Source organism: Bos grunniens, chromosome 21 (genome assembly GCF_055505025.1).
Source record: "Bos grunniens cultivar Pamir isolate PY7600 chromosome 21, Bosgru_T2T1.0, whole genome shotgun sequence".
Lineage (NCBI taxonomy): Eukaryota > Metazoa > Chordata > Mammalia > Artiodactyla > Bovidae > Bos > Bos grunniens.
Genome location: NC_141185.1, coordinates 5450839 through 5470866, shown reverse-complemented (window position 1 = coordinate 5470866; position 20028 = coordinate 5450839). Strand labels below are relative to the sequence as shown.

Sequence of the window (20028 nt, the reverse complement as noted above, 5' to 3'; positions counted from 1 at the left end):
CCACCAATTACTAGAGAGTGGGGAAAGTGAAATCAATTAAGCCATATACAAATTCTACCACAACTGGGTTTTCACTTATGAACCATTTATGCAGAATTTATATGCTATGAAGCCAGAAATGACTTCTTTCAACAGACGTGACTTTCTCAAACTGTGTGGGTGCAACACTCCAAAAGGAATTACTCAGGATTTAAAACTCAGATGCAAAGACAGAATGATCCAATTTTTCACTCCCCACACTAACATTTTCAAGTCCATGTCATTTCAAAATAAGTGGGGACTAAATGAGACAGACAAAATCACTTTTTAATCAGAATACACAAACTTTCCTCTAAAGGTTCTTAAAAAAGACACCTGCTTGTTTTAACAAATTGGATCTAAGGTTGATGTATTACATTTCAGAATAACCGTGGTGTTCAACTGCGAGAATACTGCTCCGAAAGACAGGGTAAAAATGAATATACATTTGAGAAATTCACACCGCAAAAGGAGTACAAAAAAGACACACTCTCTGTTTCGCGTGATTTTCTTTCTTAAAAACTAGTTTTTATTTCTATTGCTTCAAACCCAAAGTCAGGTCGACCAAAACAACGAACAAGGGCAAGACCACATCGCTGCAACATAGATAACCATTTAGGAAGGTTTAACCTGCCTTGAATTCGCGCCAGGAAAAAAAAAAAAGGAGGGGGGACCTCTGCTGCAGGTATAAAGGAGAACTGGGCGGGAAAATTTGTGGCCTTTTCAACAAGGAGACAAATGCAAAGCCTGGCGAGCGTGAGGAGGAGCGTCTACACGGGTGAAAAAGAGGTGAAGACGGTGGTCGAGGGGAAACGACTGGCTGGAGAGCGAAGAAAGGGAAGCTGAGAAGGAAATGCTCGGAAGCCACAAGCCAAGCTACCGGCCCGGCGGCCGGGACCCTGCAGCCAGTTCTAAGATCTACAGGGAAGCAGGCACCCAACGGCTAAGTCGCAGGTTTCCGCGGGTCACGAAAGGATAACGGACATCCTCCCAACGGCGGGGCCGGGGGCGCGGGGCGCCGCTTCCGCCCGCCCGAGCCGCCCGGGACCCGGCAGGGCGCGCGACCGCGGAGCTCGCGGCGAGATGTGGGCCCGCGGCCGCCCGCCGGCGTTCCCCTTCGCCGCCGGCCTTTGTTCGCCTGGCCCTGCTCCCCCCTCATTCGGCCGCCGTCGCCCGCCCGGAGCCGGGTGCCAAGACCAAACGCCACCTGACGCGAAAAACGAGGCACAGGCGCTACTCGTCAAACCAGACTTTATTGGGGGCCGCCGGGGCCGCCCCGTGCGCGCCTCCAGCTCCCCCCGCGTGGCCCGCCGGCAGGGACGCCGCGTTCGGCTCGGCCGGCCCTGCCCCGCAGGCCCCCTCCCCCGCGGCGCCGGGAGGGCCGCGCGGACGGCTCACCGGCTCCCGAGGCGGCGGCTGCGGCGGCTGCAGCGTCGACGCCCCGCTCCAAAGGGCGGCCCGGAGCCCCCCGGGGCGGCGAGCTTCGCTGCTGTTGCACCGCGGAGGGCGGGAGCCGCGCGAGTAGCGGCGAAGGCGGCGGCGCGCTGACGTCACGCGCAGCGGCCAGCCAGCGCGCGCGCGCGCGCGGGGGGAGGGGAGGGGGAGCCGTCCCGGCGGCCCCCAATCCGGGAGGAACTCGGGCTGAGTGGGCGGGGCCGCCGCGGCGCACGGGCCGCTCGATTGGCCCAGGAGGAGGAGCGAGCAGGCGAGCAGGCGAGTAGGGACGAGGCGGCGGGGCGGGCCGAGGCAGCACGGAAGTCTCGCGAGGCCGAGCCTGAGCGGAGTGTGGCGGCGGCGGCGGCGGCGAGATCTGGGCTCGGGGTGAGGAGTTGGTATTTGTGTGGAAGGAGGCGGAGGCGCAGGAGGAAAAGGGGGAAGCGGAGAGCGCCGGCCCCGGAGGGCGGGAGGAGGCGCGGCCAGAGCGGGAGGCCGAGGCGCGGCGCGGCGGGGCGCCGGGGCGAGCAGCGGCCGAGCGAGCGCGGGGCGCACCGAGGCGAGGAGGCGGGGAAGCCCGCCGCCGCCGCCGCCGCGCCCGCCCCTTCCCCCCGCCGCCCGCCCCCTCTCCCCCCCGCCCGCCCGCCCGCCCGCCGCCTTCCTCCCTCAGCCTTCCTTCCCCACGGCCGGCCGCCTCCTCGCAGCCCCGGAGCTGAGGCCGCCGCGGCTGTGGCGGCCGAGCCCTCAGTCATGGCCTCGGGCGACACCCTCTACATCGCCACGGACGGCTCGGAGATGCCGGCCGAGATCGTGGAGCTGCACGAGATCGAGGTGGAGACCATCCCCGTGGAGACCATCGAGACCACGGTGGTGGGCGAGGAGGAGGAGGAGGACGACGACGACGAGGACGGCGGCGGCGGCGACCACGGCGGCGGGGGCGGCCACGGGCACGCGGGCCACCACCACCACCACCACCACCCGCCCATGATCGCGCTGCAGCCGCTCGTCACCGACGACCCGACCCAGGTGCACCACCACCAGGAGGTGATCCTGGTGCAGACGCGCGAGGAGGTGGTGGGCGGCGACGACTCGGACGGGCTGCGCGCCGAGGACGGCTTCGAGGACCAGATCCTCATCCCGGTGCCCGCGCCGGCCGGCGGCGACGACGACTACATCGAGCAGACGCTGGTCACCGTGGCGGCGGCCGGCAAGAGCGGCGGCGGCGGCGGCGGCTCGTCGTCGTCGGGCGGCGGCCGCGTCAAGAAGGGCGGCGGCAAGAAGAGCGGCAAGAAGGGCTACCTCGGCGGCGGGGCCGGGGCGGCGGGCGGCGCGGACGCGGGCAACAAGAAGTGGGAGCAGAAGCAGGTGCAGATCAAGACCCTGGAGGGCGAGTTCTCGGTCACCATGTGGTCCTCAGGTGAGCGCCGGCGCGTGCCGGCCCCGGGGATGTTTTTGTTTTGAAGGGAAGCCATGTTTTATGTGTGTGATGGGCGCCGCCATCTTCTTCGCGGGGCAAGTATGGCGGCCCCAAAAGATGGCGGGGGCGGCGGGCGGCGGCGCGGCGAAGATGGCGGCGGCGGCGCGGCGCCGCCCGCTAGGCCGCAATGGCGTAGTTTCCCCGGGCGGGGCGGCCGCGCGGCGCGGGGCGGGGCGCGCGGGGCGGGGCGCGCACGGCCAACGGCCGGCCCGGGGCCCGTTGTCCGCGTCGCCCGCCCGCCCGCGAGGCCCCCGGGGGCGGCGGGAGGGCGTTGGCGGTGCGGCGCGGCCTGGCCCTCGCGCCCGGCCCGGGCCGCCCTCGCCGCCGTTCCCGGGCCTTCCTCTGGGGGGCGCCGCGGGCCCGGCTCCGCCCCCCGCTCCTGCGCGGAGCCGCCGCGGCTCCCGGGAGGCGCGCGCCGCGGCCCTGCGCTCGCCCTGCGGCCGCGCGGCGCTGCCTCTGCTCGCCTCCCGTCGCCTCGCGGGGCGGGACTTGGGCGGCACGTCGGGCTCGCGTGTGCGGGCCCGGCGGCGGCGGGGCCGCTGTCACCGCGCGGCGGCGGCGCCTTCGCCTCTGCTTCCCCCGCGGCGCCTAGGGAGGGGTCGCGGGGTTTTGCAGAGGACTGAATCCTTCGCACTTGAGGGAGTTGCGTTTTCTTAAGTTATTTGGCTCTGCACGCTTGCCATTAAATTGGTAAAATCGAATATTTAAGTTTTCACGTGTCTTGATAGAAAACTTGCAGTGAAAAGAAGGGATTCTAGAAAAGGGTCTTTTCTGCTCTTCAACACTGCTGTGAACGAGGACCAGGAAAAATATCTAGGGCAGAAAAGACTTGTCTGCATGTATAAATCTGTATTGATTCTACTTTTTTTTTTGATTCTACTTTGTAATTGGTGTTTTCCTGTCCTTATCTTATTACTTTGTCCACAGGCCATCTTGTTAAATTTTGGTTGAAGTAAATAGGTTGAGAATAGTCCTGCCGTAACGAGTTAACCTAGTGCGTGGATAATTAAAGTGGTAGAACCCTTTTCACCGCAGTTGCTCCCACTTTGTTTAATGTATGTTCTCAGAATTGGATGAAGCCTCGAAATCTGAACGTTGCGTGTTTAGGGTTGTTAAAATTCACGAGAACGAGTGAAATAGGCAGAAAGACTGGGTTGAAGCAGGTCTGGTTGTATCTGCTGTGAAAGCTCCAGGTTTCTGTGGATCTGTGACTCAGGACCGCCGGTGGAGCGGAGGTGCCCTCAAAAGTGTGACAGCAAAAAAAAAAAAAGTGTGACAGCACTTCTCACAGCGCTGCTGCTCTGGGTTTTGAGGGCCTTGTGGAGCTCTCAGTAGCTTGAGTTTCGCAGGAGCTGTATATTTAAATGAGACATATCTTAGTACTTAAGAGGCTATGCAAAGATCCCTTCGGTGTACTTTGTGGTAGTGCAGAATGGTTGCACAGTGGTCATGTAGGAACTAGAAGCCACGCTTTTCCGTTATTCATAGTAGTGGATTATGGGAGGCTGTGCTGGGTACTGATGGATTTGCGGAATTCAGAGCTTCTCCCGGTGGCTCAGCTGGTAAAGAGACCCAGGCTCGATCCCTGGGTGGGTAAGATTCCCCTGGAGAAGGAAATGGCAATCCACCCAAGTATTCTTGGGGGAAAACCCCAAGGACAGAAGAGCCTGGCAGGCTACAGTCCATGGGGTCGCAAAGAGTTGGACATGATTCAGTTACGTTTTAAACCACCACTTGGTGAATTCAGGATATCATTAGGTATTTAGGTAAAGATGCATTAACCACATGAAGCTGTATTTTCTTTTTCTCACAGTATGGTCACGTTGGCTTTAAGTAATTTAGCAAACCAGGATATTTTACGTATTCTGCATTTGATCTTACCAAATTGCTGACCCACTTCTCCATACCCAGAACGAATGCTTGATAATGTAGACTTTACTGGAAGTGCTATGTATCAAGTTAGCTTAAAAGCCATTACTTCCTCTGCAAGTGATTGCTCCAGGCTTGTACAGTTTTAGGGATATTTTAAAGTCCCCTTCTTTAAAGAGTTAGTTGTTTGGCCTGTTGCAGTACTCTGCATAAAGGTGGTTATAAACATTTGATGGCAGTAACATAGAATTGCTTGTTTTCTCTGACATGTTTTGTGGTAAACTGTGCCCCTTCCTTGTCCTTGTGGTTTGGAATCATTACCGAAGAGAAGTGAAATAGTTTGTGATTAACTCTACATGTCCCAGGTTTAAATTCAGCGTTTGGTTTCATCTTCAGAAATGAAATAGGATAACTGATAACAGATGAAGAAATCAAAGCGGGTTAATTGTTAGGCTTAATTTCTGTGAGTTGACTGGTAGGCATTATGCACAGTGCTTTCGTGTACTTGATTACATCTGATCCTAGGCAAGAGAATTTTTAAAATAGTCCCTTGGTCTAAGCTCAAGTTTAGTTAACCTAAAGTTCTTTTAAAAAATCACAATACACATAGGGTATATCAGGACTCTTTAATTGGTAGCACCTCTTGGCGGAAAAAAAGTAATGAGAGACAAAGCACTTGGACTTGGGCTGCTCTTGCTTGTTGCCATCTTCATTTAAACTTCCCACAGAGTAACTGAACTGTGCGGTTGCATCTTTTGGATGGAATGGCAGAGGGAATTCTAGTATTCCTGTAGGAGAGTAGTTTTAGCTCTGAAAGGGTCCCTAGAGATATGCTTTTATTTTTCCCCCTCTTCTTTTTTAATTAATTGACATCACATGTGCCTGGTCCAGTGGCTTTTTACTTTGTTCACCAGGTTGTGGAATCATCACCACTGTCTAATCCTAGAACATTTTTATCACCCCAGAAAAACTGGCTATTACTTCCCTCCCCCCCCCCCCAACCATTAATCTGCTTTTCCCCTGGATTTGCCTGTTCTGGATGTTTCATTTACATGAAATCATGCACTATATTGCCTTTGTGTCTGGCTTAGTCTGTTTTCAAGATTCTTCCAAGATGTAGAATGTACTTCGTTACTTTTTACAGCTGAATACTATGCCACAGAAGCTGCCTTATTTTTGCAGATGAGAAAATTAAGGTCTAGTTAAGACTGAACGTGTTTTAGCATTTAATCACAGTTTAACTGTGTTTTGAATATCTGCAGTCCTTTGCTTAAGGCCCATATTTGTTCTTGCGTCTTTCCTAGCGTATAATTAATGAACATTTAATTATTGTTAAATTTAAGGCATGGTATTATGTATTTTTCCCCCTAGATGTTCATCACAATAGTTTAGGAGGGACATCCTATCTTGTAGAAAATACTAAAAAATAAACCACTTAACAAAATCACTGGGTTGAGTAGGAAAGCTGATAGTAAAATCTGTGTATTTAAAATATTTAGTTTTGAGAGGAACTAAAAAGGCTTTTGAATCTTGAGGTTTCAGGTAGTTAGAATATGTGACCTTCACTCAAGGCTGTAAGTATTTTAATTATCTTCTGTTAGACAGAATATAGAAGTGCTTTGTGCTAGACTGAGTAAAATATCTAAGACCAGAAAACCACTGATATTAAAAGCAGCAAATTGAAAGAGAGTCAAAAAGTATTAAATTTTTTCTCACTTTTATATATTCAGAAAGTTCAAGTTTGCCAAAAATTACTAGTCCTGACAATCCACTATTTTTCCTTTTTTAACATGCTGTTTATCATTAAGGAAAGAAGCTGTAAATGCAAACTCCCACGGAGCCAAGCCCAGAGAACCCTCCAAAGCAATCGTGTCACCCCCATGACCTACATAGGACAGCCTGACTCATAGATCCTGCTTCCTGACCTGTGGCTCTGGAACCCTGGCTTACTTAGAAGCCTCTGTCTCCTGGTTATTAACCTCCCTCCCACCCCTAGTCAACAGCTGTCTCCTCCAGTAGGAAAAGAAAAATCTGAATCAGAAAGGTCAGTACTCCTGACCTACCTAAAACTAACATTTCAGGCTTTGGGGAGAGAATAAAGAATAATTTTTTTTAAATATGCTATACTCCTGGGTGAATATTTACTAAAAGGCTTTCTATTTATTTTGAAGTGTCCTTTAGTAAGATCAGTTTGTTTTAAGGTTGGGAAACTTAGGGCTCATAACAGGTTATTAGTAAAAGCAGTTATTAAGAATGAACATTTCTCAAGATCTACGTTTGGTGACCAGTTTATAAACTGCCCTTACTACTTCCATAGGAAGAGGGTAAAAGTGAAAACTTTTTGTAATTTTTAAATTTTACTAGTGAGTTGTATTCTACAGTATTAAGCATTCGCTGTACTCAATATTTTCAAAATTTGGCATCTGAAACACCACGTGGATGTTGAAAAAAACAAGTATTTCTTTACTGTTGGCAGATGGTTAGGAAGATGCAGGGAGGTCTTGGGAGCTGTTGACTAGACTGTGTGAACTTGTGCCTTCCTGTTTATGGTGAACAGGTCGGGAGAGGAGCTGTTTCTTAGTCTTAAGGGTCTTGTGTTAGTAGGTCCCATTGTGTTTAACCGAGTGATTAATTATCAATAACAGCAAGCCCAGTGGTTTTTGAGAATCTTGTTAGCAGGAGCATCAAATTTCCCTTCAGAGGGCAGTGACCAGAGACCTGACCTTGGCGTGTCTCAGCTTCCGCCCTTGGGGTCTTTGTAAAATGCCCTGGTAGGGTAGGAGGACCCCTGAAGGCATTTTTCATTTCCTTTACAGCAAAGACATTCTACTTTATGAATTCCTTTGTGAGAAAAGGAAGCAATGTACTCAATTTCTTAAAGCAAAACGACCCAATTTTAACATGACACGGTGAGATAATAGGAACTCTGTAGGGCAAAATTCTTGTTAACTATTCAGTTACTTTAGTCTTACACTGTGGTTTCAGATAGGATTAAACAATAAGCTAATGTAAATGGTTGTGAGGGACTCTTCTTTATTGTGTAAATTATTCCCCTTGAGTGTAAGAGCTGAGGGGCTGGGAGAGAGGCATTGTTTTGTGGAAGCTGTTGTGTGGTGGACCCTGTCTCCTCTTCTGGGAGAGTCACAAACACCAGGTAGAATTTTAGTGCCTCGCAGAGCGGCGTCACACACACTTCAGACACTCCACAGGGTTACAGTTCTCAGCTCAGCCCTCTTCTTTCCCCTTTCTTCTCGCTTCTAAGCATCACCAAAAAATTGGAGAGACACTGCTGCCACAACTCCAAATTGACAGTTGGTTTTGAATTTTGCATTTTTTCAGTATCTCACTTGTAATTTGTAGTATTACATGTGATTCTTAGACTGAATACATTTTTATAGACTTGACAAGGACCAAATACAGACTATGGATTTCACTTCTGGGGATCTGATTGGGTCACACATTATTCCTTTCTGAATTTGATTTCTAAGATTTAAATTATATGAATTCACTCCCTTGCCTAAAAATTCTCCAAACACAACAGGTGTGGATATACTTAATGCCACTGAACTGTAAATTTTAAAATGATTTTTAGACTGGTAAACTTAACATTTTATTTCTACACACACATCCCAGAGACACATTATTGCATTCAGTAAAATCCAGACTTCTCATATCCTGCCAGGCCACACATGATTTGGCCCCTGCTTTCCTTCCAGACTTCCTTCTTATCCCTCTGCTCCATTATGCTCCACCCTTCCCAAGTTTCTTGAACTTGTTGCTTTGCACTTGTTCTCTGGAAGCAGCACCTCTGCATCCAGTGCTCTGATCCCAGATGTCCATAAGTCTCAGCTCTAAGAGGCCTGCCCTTTCATCCTTTCAAGTTAGCACTTATAACTCTTATCTCGTAACCCTGTTTGATTTTCTTTGTAGCACTGTCTGAAATTGCTTGCGTTTATCTTTTAACTTGCTGCCTGTCTACTTTCTGTAGAGTGGTAAGTCTTGGGGAAACCCTGCAGGTGGTCCAGGGCACAGGGAGGAGTCTCGGTGAAGAACTGAATGCGTGCTTGCAGATTGCGCTCTCAGGCTGAATCCTGGCCTGGAATCCACAGTGCCACTCTGATCTTATTCCTGCTTTAAGAAAAGGAGTAGTTAAGGGTGAGGCGAGAGTAAAGAACCATTTATTAAAGCCATTGGAGAAGGAAATGGCAACCCACTCCAGTATTCTTGCCTGGAAAATCCCATGGACGGAGAGCCTAGCAGGCTACAGTGCATGGGGTCGCAAAGAGTCAGAAAAAGCATGGATGTTAATCAGTTCTAGGTTGACATCCTGGATCTGTCACTTAACTGTGCTTTGAATACATTGCTTTCCATTTCTTTTTTTTTTCCCCGGCCATGCAGTGCTGCAGCATGTGGGGTCTTTGTCCCCCCACCAGGAATCGAACCTGTGCTCTGGTAGTGGCAGGGCCAGAGTCTTCACCACTGGACCACCAGGGAAGTCCTGCTGCTGCTGCTGAGTCGCTTCAGTCGCGTCCGACTCTGTGCGACCCCATAGACGGCAGCCCACCAGGCTCCCCCTGGGATTCTCCAGGCAAGAACACAGGAGTGGGTTGCCATTTCCTTCTCCGATGCATGAAAGTGAAGTCGCTCAGTTGTGTCCGACTCCTAGCGACCCCATGGACCGCAGCCCACCAGGCTCCCCCGTCCCTGGGATTCTCCAGGCGAGAGCACTGGAGCGGGTGCCATCGCCTTCTCCAAGGGAAGTCCTACCACTTCACATTTCTGAGGCTTGATTTCTGTGACCAAAAACAAGAGTTTAATATAAAGGTTTTGTTTGAATTAATGTAACAGTTACTGACATGAAATAGGTACTCAGTAAATGATAACGTCCCTATTTGAGACCTCTGTTAGTGGAGAAATGTGGAAAACAGCCTGTGTCTGAGTTTTGCTTGTTGCTTAGCAATGAATCTCAGTTGTTTAGCTCTGCTCCATTTTGGAGCTTCCCAGGTGGTGCTGGTGGTAGAGAACCTACCTGCCAGTGCAGGAGACATAAGAGACGCAGGTTCGATCCCTGGGTTTGAAAGATCCCCTGGAAGAGGGCATGGCAACCCACTCCAGTATTCTTGCCTGGAGAATTCCCATGGATGGAAGTGCCTGCCAGGCTTCAGTTGATAGGGTCATAAAGAGTCAGACATGACTGAAGCGCCTTAGCGTGACACACATGTACATTTTGGTGAAGTTTGGGTTGGTGGCAGTGGTGAGTAAATAATGGCCAAAAGTTACCTGGAATGGTCAAACCAAAGTTCATGGCCTAAGATGGAAGGTGTGGAGAAACAAAATCCAGCCCAGCTGACCCACAAATAAATAAGTAGAGAAATAGGTAAATATATGAAATGGATGAGAACAGAAAATCAGGATCACAGAAAAAAAGGAAATGTTAGTGTCAACCTTAATGAGCTTCCTTGCAATCAAGATAAAAAGGAAACCATACTGCTGACAGCTGATCCCAAGACAGGATAGACTTCTAGGGGAATCAGGCTTTTCTTAGTGAAGACTGAGTTCTAAAGTCAACTGTTTTCTCCATGAAGGGAGCCATGAGTGATGGCAGTGCAGCGATTCCAACTGGTACAGTGTCAGAGTTCACGTAATGTCTTTGAACGGCCAGAAGACTTACATTTAAGCAATGTAATTGAAGGTGATTCTTTACTTGCTTATTCAGCATTCTTTAAAAACGATTGAGCATGAGACCTACTCTTCCCCTTAGGCCCAAGAGGTGGGGCAAAGGGGAATAAAGGTTTGGTTTTTTTGGAATAAAGGTACACACCTCTTTTCCAGACACACTGGTTGCCATTTAACGTGTTACCTTGTTTTAGCAGAAGCCTGGCGTGCTGCAGTCCGTGGGGTCGCGAAGAGTCAGACACAGCTTGGCGACTGAACAACGTAAGATAGGTGGGCTGCCTTTTGATAAATGAAGGAAGCCAGACACGGGGCAGCAGTAGGAATGAGAGGCATCTTAAAGGAAGGAGATCTTGACGTGGGCTTTGCAAAGCCCAGATCGGGCATGAGAGGTGGGCAAGAGAAGAGAGGAAAGTTGTGTTATCAGACATTGAGTAACACTGCGAGCAAAGCAGCTTGGTTGAAGTGTGGAGAGCACGTGAAGCTCCACCCTCTGATGCTGTTTTCTGGGCCTGCGGCATGGTTTAGCTCCGTAGGCCTTTTTTTTTGACTAAATGTTTTGAGTCTGTCTCTCTAGGCTGGGAGTGGCTATCGCTTTGGTAACTTAGAAAGTAAAGATGTCTTTAACGTGTGAAAGAAGAGCTGTTTCTGCTGAAATAACACAGTGTGCCACCCTGTTCATGGATGGTATTGGCTAGAGTCTGCTCTTGCACACCTTCCATCTCATGCCATTTAGCTCTGGTCTTGCTGTTGTAGATGGTTTGCCTCTGGCTGGAGTATAAGTGAGTACAAGAGTCATCTAATGCACAGTTTTGTCTGGAAGTTCCCAATACAGCACTTCCCCTACCACCTTACTTCTTTGAATCGGTGACTTGTTTTCTCAGCTGTTGTCCAAACAAGAATACTGAGACTTGGTTTCCATTTTAATTTACAGTGTTGTGTTAGGTTCAGGTGTATAGAAACTAATTTGATGACACTTCTAGTGTGGATTAATCCTGTCTCCTGAAACAATGAGATAATTAACTGGGTGCTGCCTCAAGGAAGACTCCAGGGAAGAATAAATATATACAATTTTTAAAGCAGATTTCGATACTTCACTCTATGAACAGGCTTTGCTTAGATTCATGTTTCAGAGCTGATCAGTTAACATCTTCCGCCTCTATACAGTGAATCTATTTCAGCAGTGATTATGAAATGGAAGGAGTAATAATGGCCACTGCAAACAGTGAAATTGTTTGAATACATACATAACAGTAAAACATGTTTAAATAAAACTGTACAAAAAAACCCTGAGTTAATACTTGTATTTTGGAGTTTTTTTCTTGTTCTTTTTCGTTCCCTTTTACGTACACTTTTTGAAGAGGGAAGGTTACGTACATGTGGTTTGTAAATGCAGCTTTTCTCTTTTGAGAGCATCATAAATTTCTGTTAGGCAAAAGCTTCTGAAGACTTTCTTTGCAAAAATCAGATACAGCGGCCAAACCATAGCAAACATTGACATAATGTGATCTCTTGCTGTAATGTGTGTCCAGTTCTTGCTGTAAATGAGGCATACGCTGCCTTTGATTTCTTCCGGCAGTAGGTCTAGCGTCTTTGTCGTTTTTCTATCAGTCTTCTTTGAAATGTGGCTTTCTTCCTGTGTGAATAGTTGATTTTCTTAACTGTTGTTGTTAAATAGTTAACAATTGTCTGTTTTATGGTTTCTGTGCACTGGCCTTCAAGGAGTTCTCTAACTTCTATGAAATACACTGTTAGGGAATTCTCTAACTTCTATGAAATACACTGTTTGTTACGGAATAAGTAAGACATACAAATTTATAAACATTCATTGTGAAATCGTACAGTAACCATAGCGATTATTTAGAACTTAGACCAACAGAAGTTTGTTTTTGTGGAGTTTTTAAAGACCTATTAATAAATGTCATTTTTGGTAGTAAATCCCATCATTGATTCCTTGATTTCCAATGATTCCAGAAATCATTCCTTGTTTCAAAGAGGAAAATTCCACTATAGTATAATCTCATATTCTGAGTGAAATCCCATCATAAAGACCAGAGATCAGCAGACTTTTTCTGTAAAGGGGTAGATATGTAGTAGTTTAGGTTTTGTAGGTCCAGATGCAGCTGAACAACTCCATGTGTTCATGTAGCCAGGAAAGCAGCATAGACAGTATATTCACAAATGAGCATAGCTGTGTATACAATAAAACTGTATTTCTAAAATAGATGGCGTATGTGCACAACTTCATTCATAGCAGCATTGTTCACACGAGCCAAGAGGTGGAAACAACGCAAGTGCCCATCAGTAGATGAATGGATAGGCTAAAGGTCATCTTGTGTCGTATAGAAATATTATTCACCTGTGAAAAGGAAGGAAATTTTGGTATTTGCTGCCACACAGTGGACCTTGAAAACATGCTTAGTGAGGCAAGCCAGGTATAGATAGACAAAGAATATATGATTCCACTTACAAAAGTTATCTGGAGTAGGCAAATTCATGAAATCAGAAAGTAGACTAGAGGTTACCACTGACTGAGGGGAAGAGGGGTTGTTGTTTAATGAGTAGCAAGTGTCTGTTGGGGATGATGAAGTTTTGGAAATAGATGGTAATAGTTATACATGGACTTCCTGGTGGCTCAGATGGTAAAGAATCTGCCTGCAATGCAGGAGACTCGGATTTGATCCCTGGGTTGGGAAGATGCCCTGGAGATACAGTGCAACCCACTCCAGTATTCTTACCTGGAGAATTCCATGGACAGAGGAGCCGGCAGGCTGCAGTCCATGGGGTCACAAAGAGTCAGACGTGACTGAGTGGCTAAAGTTCAAGCTCAGTGGTTACACAACATTATGAATATACTTGACGCTGCTCAGTTGTGAAGTTACAGATGATTCAAAATGATAAGTAATGTGTTTTACCAAACTAGACATAAAAATCTTGTCAGCCTCTACTTTAGGTTTATTTTATGCATATTTTGTATTCTGATTCTTAATTATCTGTTCTCTGGGTGCCCTATGTTGACTGTTGGAACCGATAACTGCTCTGATCTAATATTTCCTCACTGGACTTCAGTGTCACCCCAGAATTCATGTGTTGAAGCCCCAGTCCCTGATACAGTGTTATTAGGAGTTGAGGCCTTTAGAAAGTTACTAGGTTTGAGAGTGAAGCCTTCATTGAATGGGTTAGTGCTCTTTCAAGAAGAGACAGAAGTTACGTAATGGAATGAGACGTGTATGTGAAGATACAACAAGGAGACATCTGGTGGTGAACGACGAAGATGGGACTGAATGAGCTGGCACCTTGACCTCCAGGAATGTGAGGAGCCCGTGTCTTTTTAAGCAGCCCAGTCTGGAGCGTTCCTGAAACCTTTCTTTATTGTTCATGGCTGCATTGGGCCTTAGTTGCAGCCCATGGGGCCTCTGGTTGTAACGCGTGGCCTCTCTAGTTACGGTACATGGACTTGCGCAGTTGCGGCGAGGGCTTAGCTGCCCCATGGCCTGTGGGATCTTAGCTCTCCGACCAGGGGTTGAACTCGTGTCCCCTGCATTGCCAGTTAGATTCTCAACCAGCGGACCACCAGGGAAGTCCCTGGAGTAGTTTGTTACAGCAGCCTAACCTGAGACAAGTACCCTCACCAGAATACGAGTCCCATGAGGGCAGAGACCTGGCTTTGTTTGTGCTGCCGAGAACAGTGCCAGGGCTGTTCATATGTGTTGCACTAACACAAGGAATGCTTGAGCTTGTGATTCTGTTATGCCAAGCATCCAGCCGTCGTTCTGCCCCGGCACTCTTCCATAATCCTTATCAGTGGCGCTCTCAGAGCAGCAGTGATTCTCAACCTTGTCATCTTTCTTGTATGAAAAAGATACAAACAAGAGTGTTTCTTCATGAGAAGAAAAATAGCTTCAGTGGGAGGGGGGCAAGTAGCCTCTCTACACACCAGTTCATTCTGGTACCAGTGGAAGGTTGATGTCCCAGTATCTGTGCCTCAGTTGGAGAGATGAGGGTATAGGAATTACCACAGCCCTGAGGAGAGAAATGAAAGAATCTGGTTGGTGTGGAGTCCCAGCTTTGTAGCTGGTGATCGGTAACTACATTTCCTGCCCTTAATACAGCCAGCTGCTTTTTCTTAGGCCTCTTCCTATGTAATGGGGCAACCCAGGATACACGGTCTGGTTCTTTCTCGTTCCAAACAAGAGGTGGCCGAGTTTAACAGCTCAGCGCTGGGATCTTAGGCTTCGTGAGTTCAGCCTGTCACTTAGTGGCTGGTTAACCCTGAGCAAGTCACCTAGCTCTCTGTGCCTCAGGTCTCTCTTCTGTAAAATGAACTTGCTAATTTGCCCACTACATAGGGTAATATATGCAGTGATTAAAATCGTGCTTTCTTGTAAACATTCAATAAAATGTCAGCTGCTGTGATGTTCTGTGGTTCCTTGTAATGACTTTGTAACGTTCCTTGTATCGTAAGGGAGAACCACTCAGAGTTTGAAACTGTTGTCTCCTGTGTTTTTAGTTGTGAAACAGTTCCATGGAGAAGCACGAGCTCTCAGTGGGCGCTGAGAGTTGGACACTTTCTCTGCTTTAGTCACCGAAGTAGGAGGAGGCTGGGATTTTGCCCTCCGGGTGCTTCACTCTAATTTGAGAGACAAGGCCAACAAAAGTTCAAAACAGCATGATTTAGAGTTTGTCAGTGTTACTATTCATAAATAATCCAGGAGTTCAAGGTGAGAATCTTGAGGCTGGAGTGATAGAATCAACCGGCCCTGAGAGAATTTGACCCAAGGAGGAATAAAAGACTAGATGCGGTAAAGTGGGATCAGACAGCAGAGGACCTGGACTGATAAACAGGACTTGGTGTTTGGAATCTAGGAGACTGATGGTGGGAGTCAGTCTTCCTTTTTTTTTTTTTTAACCTGTTGGATGCGGTGGTGGTAAGATGCATGAGTGGAGTTACGCTACATTCTTTGAACACATTTGAGAACCAGCATTCCCTGGTGGCTCAGGCAGCAAGGAATCTGCCTGCAGTGTGGGAGACCTGGGTTTGATCCCTGGGTTGGGCAGATCCTCTGGAGAAGGGAATAGCAACCATTCCAGTATTCTTGCCTGGAGAATCCCACGGACAGAGGAGCTTGGCGGGCTACAGTCCATAGGGTCACAAAGAGTCAGACACGACTGAAGCGACTTAGCACACATGCAAACCTACATGCAGGCTCTGAGCCAGGCTCTGAAGGCTATATGGGGGTCGAAACTGACAAGTATCCCTGTCCTCATAGAGTTTACAGTCTAGTGGAAGTGGGTGACAAAAATCACACAGCTGTGATTGCACATTGTAGGCAATAAAAATTGCACGGGCAAAGGCCATGAGGTGGGTGGGCCAAGGTGCATTTGAGGTAAAGGCCAGTGTAGCTGGAGTGAAGGATGTGGAGCTGGAGAGGTAGGCAAGAGGCTCGCTAAGAGGGGAGGCTAGAAAATCAAATTTGAGTCAGCCATGCAGAATTGGTGGTTAACAGGAAGCGTGTGGTGGACAGAAAGCAGAACTCTGAGAAGAGGGAGGAGGAAAACAGGGAAGCGGAAAGTAAGCCAGCTAGAGACGTGGGCATAGAAGGAGAGAGGTGGGTGCTGAGGATTTAAATAATAATGGCCAGCTCTTCCCGCCAGGCTCAGAAGGAACACAGGGAAGAGTTGTTGACTTTGGCCTTGAGATTTTTGGTGACCTTCAGGCTGAAACAGAATTTTAAGAGATTGAGGGGAAAGACTGGCTTGAGTGGTTAAGAGATAGTGGCTGTAAATCACCCCATTTAAGAAGCTGCTAATGAAAGCACTTTTTATAGTTTTTAAAATGTGTTTGCTCACATAACTTCTTTACTCAGCTAAGACAGTCCATCTTATGTTTTTCAGATGAAAAAAAAGATATCGACCATGAGACGGTGGTTGAAGAACAGATCATTGGAGAGAACTCACCTCCTGATTATTCAGAATATATGACAGGAAAGAAACTTCCTCCTGGAGGGATACCTGGCATTGACCTCTCAGATCCCAAACAACTAGCAGAATTTGCTAGGTAAGTTACCCTTCCTTATGGTTAGAGAAAGTGCTTGAGTGTTGCCAGCTGTGATTTTTGGTGCCTAAATAACAATAGTGGTTTGTTCTTGCTGCCGGAAAGCTTCTGAAAACAAAAGCGGTTGGCTTTTATTTTCAGTGGTGACTGTGCTTTTAAGTGGCACCGTTTGAGATTTGAATGAGAGGAAGCAAATACATACTTTTAAATTCTGTAATTGATGTTGCTTGTGAATAAACACAGTTGCACGTTTTAATATTTTGTTTGGAAATGGATGTCTTTACACTACTTCCTGGCTGTTTTGTCTACATTTTAAATTTGCGGGTATTGTCCTGGTCTGAAGCTGCTGGAGCCCTGAGTCTATACTGGGTTTGTGCAACTGACCAGTAGGAAGGACTTCATCCGCTCCAGTTTCAATGTGTCATCAGTTAGGCTACTGGTGTTTTGTTGATTTTTAGCTGGCATGACAGGAAGGGATCACAGATTTAGGTCTAGGACCCTGTGCTCAACTGTCCAAGGTAAGAAGCAGGCAGGCAGGTGTGAACCCAATGACTGTTTAATTGTTTTGACTGAAACCAGCTGGGTCCTTAGAGAAACCTTGGTCCCCTTTTACATTATTTTCTAGTGCTGCTTGGCAGTTTTTATAAGGACAGGAGAGAACCCGCAGAGATGTAAAATTTTAAATAAACTGATAAAATCTGGAGCAGGTGGTCTCCTTTTACGTACTTGAGGTTGGATGGAGCCTGAAACAGCCCAGAAGATTGAGGCAAGGACAGGATTGTAGAGTGAGAAAGAAGTCTGTGCACGCCTGTTCTAACAGAGTGAACACTTCTTCCGTCTCCTCTTCTGGAGAGCAGAGTAGAGAAAAGCTGGAGACCCTGGGGTGTCCTGGTTTCTCCCTGCCTGCCAGAGACAAGGTGGGTGGCCTCCAGCCATTTGAAACCTCGTTTCTCCACGTGTCATGTGGATATAAGAATCCTATCATGCTTCGATAAAAGAGTCTGTACCCTTTTCTCCTTCCCAGTGAAACGGTAGTGGTAGGGAATATAAAAATTAATGTATTTCTGATTTATCACGGCTTTAAAAAAGGTAAATCCCTATCCTCTTGTTATTGACATCATGTTCCAGCTCTTACTGCTATTCATATTTTAAATACAGGTATGTGAATTAGATAACTAAGTGCCCTGCTGTGCCCCCACCCCACCCCAAAGTACAACTGAAAATGGAATCTGTAGGATACGTAATCAGCAGTGAGGCCAAGAGTTTTTGGGCAGATTGAGCCAAATATCATGCCTGTGTTTAACATTGTCACAGAGTTGCTAAAGTTTGTTGTAACTTTCTTACGGTACTCAGATTTGTTGAGGGCATGGGCTGCTGTCCCAGTGATAAACACGTGGAACACGGAGTCAAGGAGAGCTCTGGGGAGGGGAGCATTTGATTTGGGCCTTGAGGGACAAAGGAATTCTGATAGGTGGGCGGCTGTCTGTGTGGCCTCCATGCCGGGACAGGCTGCGCACAGTGCACGCTCAGTATCCAGTACCTGTTCAGAAAGCAGAAAAGCCGAGCTTCGCTGTGAGTTAGGGTGCTTATAGGGAAGTGCTACGGTCCATGACGTAGCAAAGAGTCCGGGACGACGGAGCGACTGAACAAAACCGAGAAATGATTGCGTTTAGGTGAATGTAAACCAGATTACTGGAGTCTGAAAAGTGGGCCAAGACGCGTGCTTCCTTGTATGTAGCAGCCACCTGGTGGAGGGTTTGAGCAGCAGAGAAAGGGGGCTTTGTGATCAGAGATACTTTTCAGCTGTATCCAGGCTGGATGGGTGCAGGTACAGCCAGAAAGTGGGAGAAGAGCTTGCAAAGGCCTGAGCTAGAGGTCAAGACTGTACGTGTGAAGAAATGTGCTGAGTTGGCAGGGCATGGTGGAAGATTGAGAAGCAGCTTGACTGTCTTGGGGAGGGGGCAAAAGAGGCATCAAAATGCACATTTTGATGTGCATTTTTTTTTTTTTAATGCACATTAAAAAGCTTTGCTCCTTAGGTGATACGAAAGTGGGAGAGGGTGCTGGTCTGCATTTCAGGGCAGGCGGAGTCTGGTTTAGTATCCTGAAGAAAAGAAAGCACAGCATTGCAAGAGCTGGTGGAGATCCAGATGGGCCAAGAGGGAAGAGTAAATATTCCTCTAAATTATATATTATGAAGTGGCTTTGGTGGAGGAGCAGAGGACTGAGGCAAGCTTTTCAGAGAGGTGGGGACTTTTGGGCAGTGAGCAGTAGAAGTAATTAGGTGTTGACCTTTTGCGTGTTCCTGTTGCTGGAGAACTGGGACAGCTGATCTTAAAGCTTGTCCTCAGCCCTCTGAAAGAAACTCCAGGATGTTTCGTCTCTGAGCTCAGGAGGCACCCATGAGGCCTTTCCACCCTGCATCAGGCTGCCTTGGACCCTACTCCTTAGGAAGAGGCCACCCACAGGGACAGGGACCCAGGGTCACCCAGGTATCAATCTGTTTGGGACATTTTGAAAACTGAGGATGAGCCTGAAGGCTTCCAGGGAGAAAAGATAGGTCACCTACAAAAGAATGATAATTATACCCAAATGAGAATTTTCTTCAACAGCAATAGATAATTAGAAGACAGAGGAGCAGTGTTCTGAAATTTCTGAGGAAAATTACTATAACATAGGATTCTTGATCCAGCAAAGCTATCTGTCCAACACAAGGGCAAAACAATGACAATTTCTGATGCCTAAAGGATTCGTTTTATGTTGCATGCAGCCCTTCTGGAGAGGTTACTTAGGGGTGTGCTCTGGTGAAATGAGGATGAGTATCAGGGAAGACTTCCTAAAGGAAACCAAGAAGACAGCCATGTAGCAGACTGGAAAACTCGTTCAATTTAGAATAGAAAGTCAGTGGGTTGTAAGCGTTTCTTTACGAAAGTCCATTTCATTTAGCAGTAGATAGAATGATCAAGAGGGTAGAAGATGGTGGTGGTATGAGAAAGAGTTTTCTAAAGAAGAAAAGATAATCAGAAACGTCCTGACAAGGGTGGCAGGGTTACGAAAACCACGGCCTAAAAATGGAACGTTATCTTGACGTTGTTTAGAGAGAGAAAACTCCTTTGACTTGACTAAGAAAACTCGCTCTTTGGTACTGAAGCTGCTGTATTGGCCTTAGAGCGCAGGAAGTGTGATCCTTACACACAGATTCGTTAGTAAGCAGTACTTATGCAATTGTCTGAATGTGGTGTGTATTTCTTTTCTGTTATTATCAGCCATTAAAGATTTCATTTTGTGTATGGAATAGAATGAAATCTTGCTCCTCTTGACAACATATGCAAAGTAAAAGCGTAGGATTGGGGTGCTGTGCAGTTGGGCTCATCCTCACCTCCATTTTCCATAGTATCTCTGGGCTCTTGAAAAGATGATGTAAAAGGAAGTGGCTAGTTGGGCAGTGGTGGTGAGGAAGAGCTGAGCTGGGGTGCCCTGCTTCTGTTCAGTCTTCACATTT

General features: G+C 47.6%; 1 protein-coding gene across 10 annotated transcripts in view; it reads left to right on the top strand.

Annotated features, from left to right (window-relative positions):
• Nucleotides 1-1844: 1844 nt before the first annotated feature.
• Nucleotides 1845-20028, top strand: part of YY1 (YY1 transcription factor) — a 29550-nt gene continuing 11366 nt past the window's right edge. For 2 of the 10 annotated variants that reach the window (XR_015149421.1, XR_015149422.1), the window contains exons 1-2: nt 2876-3619; nt 16367-16529. Coding sequence is in view for 6 of the 10 variants with exons in the window: in XM_086362970.1 (XP_086219096.1) it covers nt 2203-2869; nt 16367-16529; nt 17384-17561 (1008 nt within the window). In the remaining 4 variants the exon portion in view is untranslated. The other 8 variants (XM_086362973.1, XM_086362974.1, XM_086362970.1 and 5 more) reach the window with 8 other exon arrangements.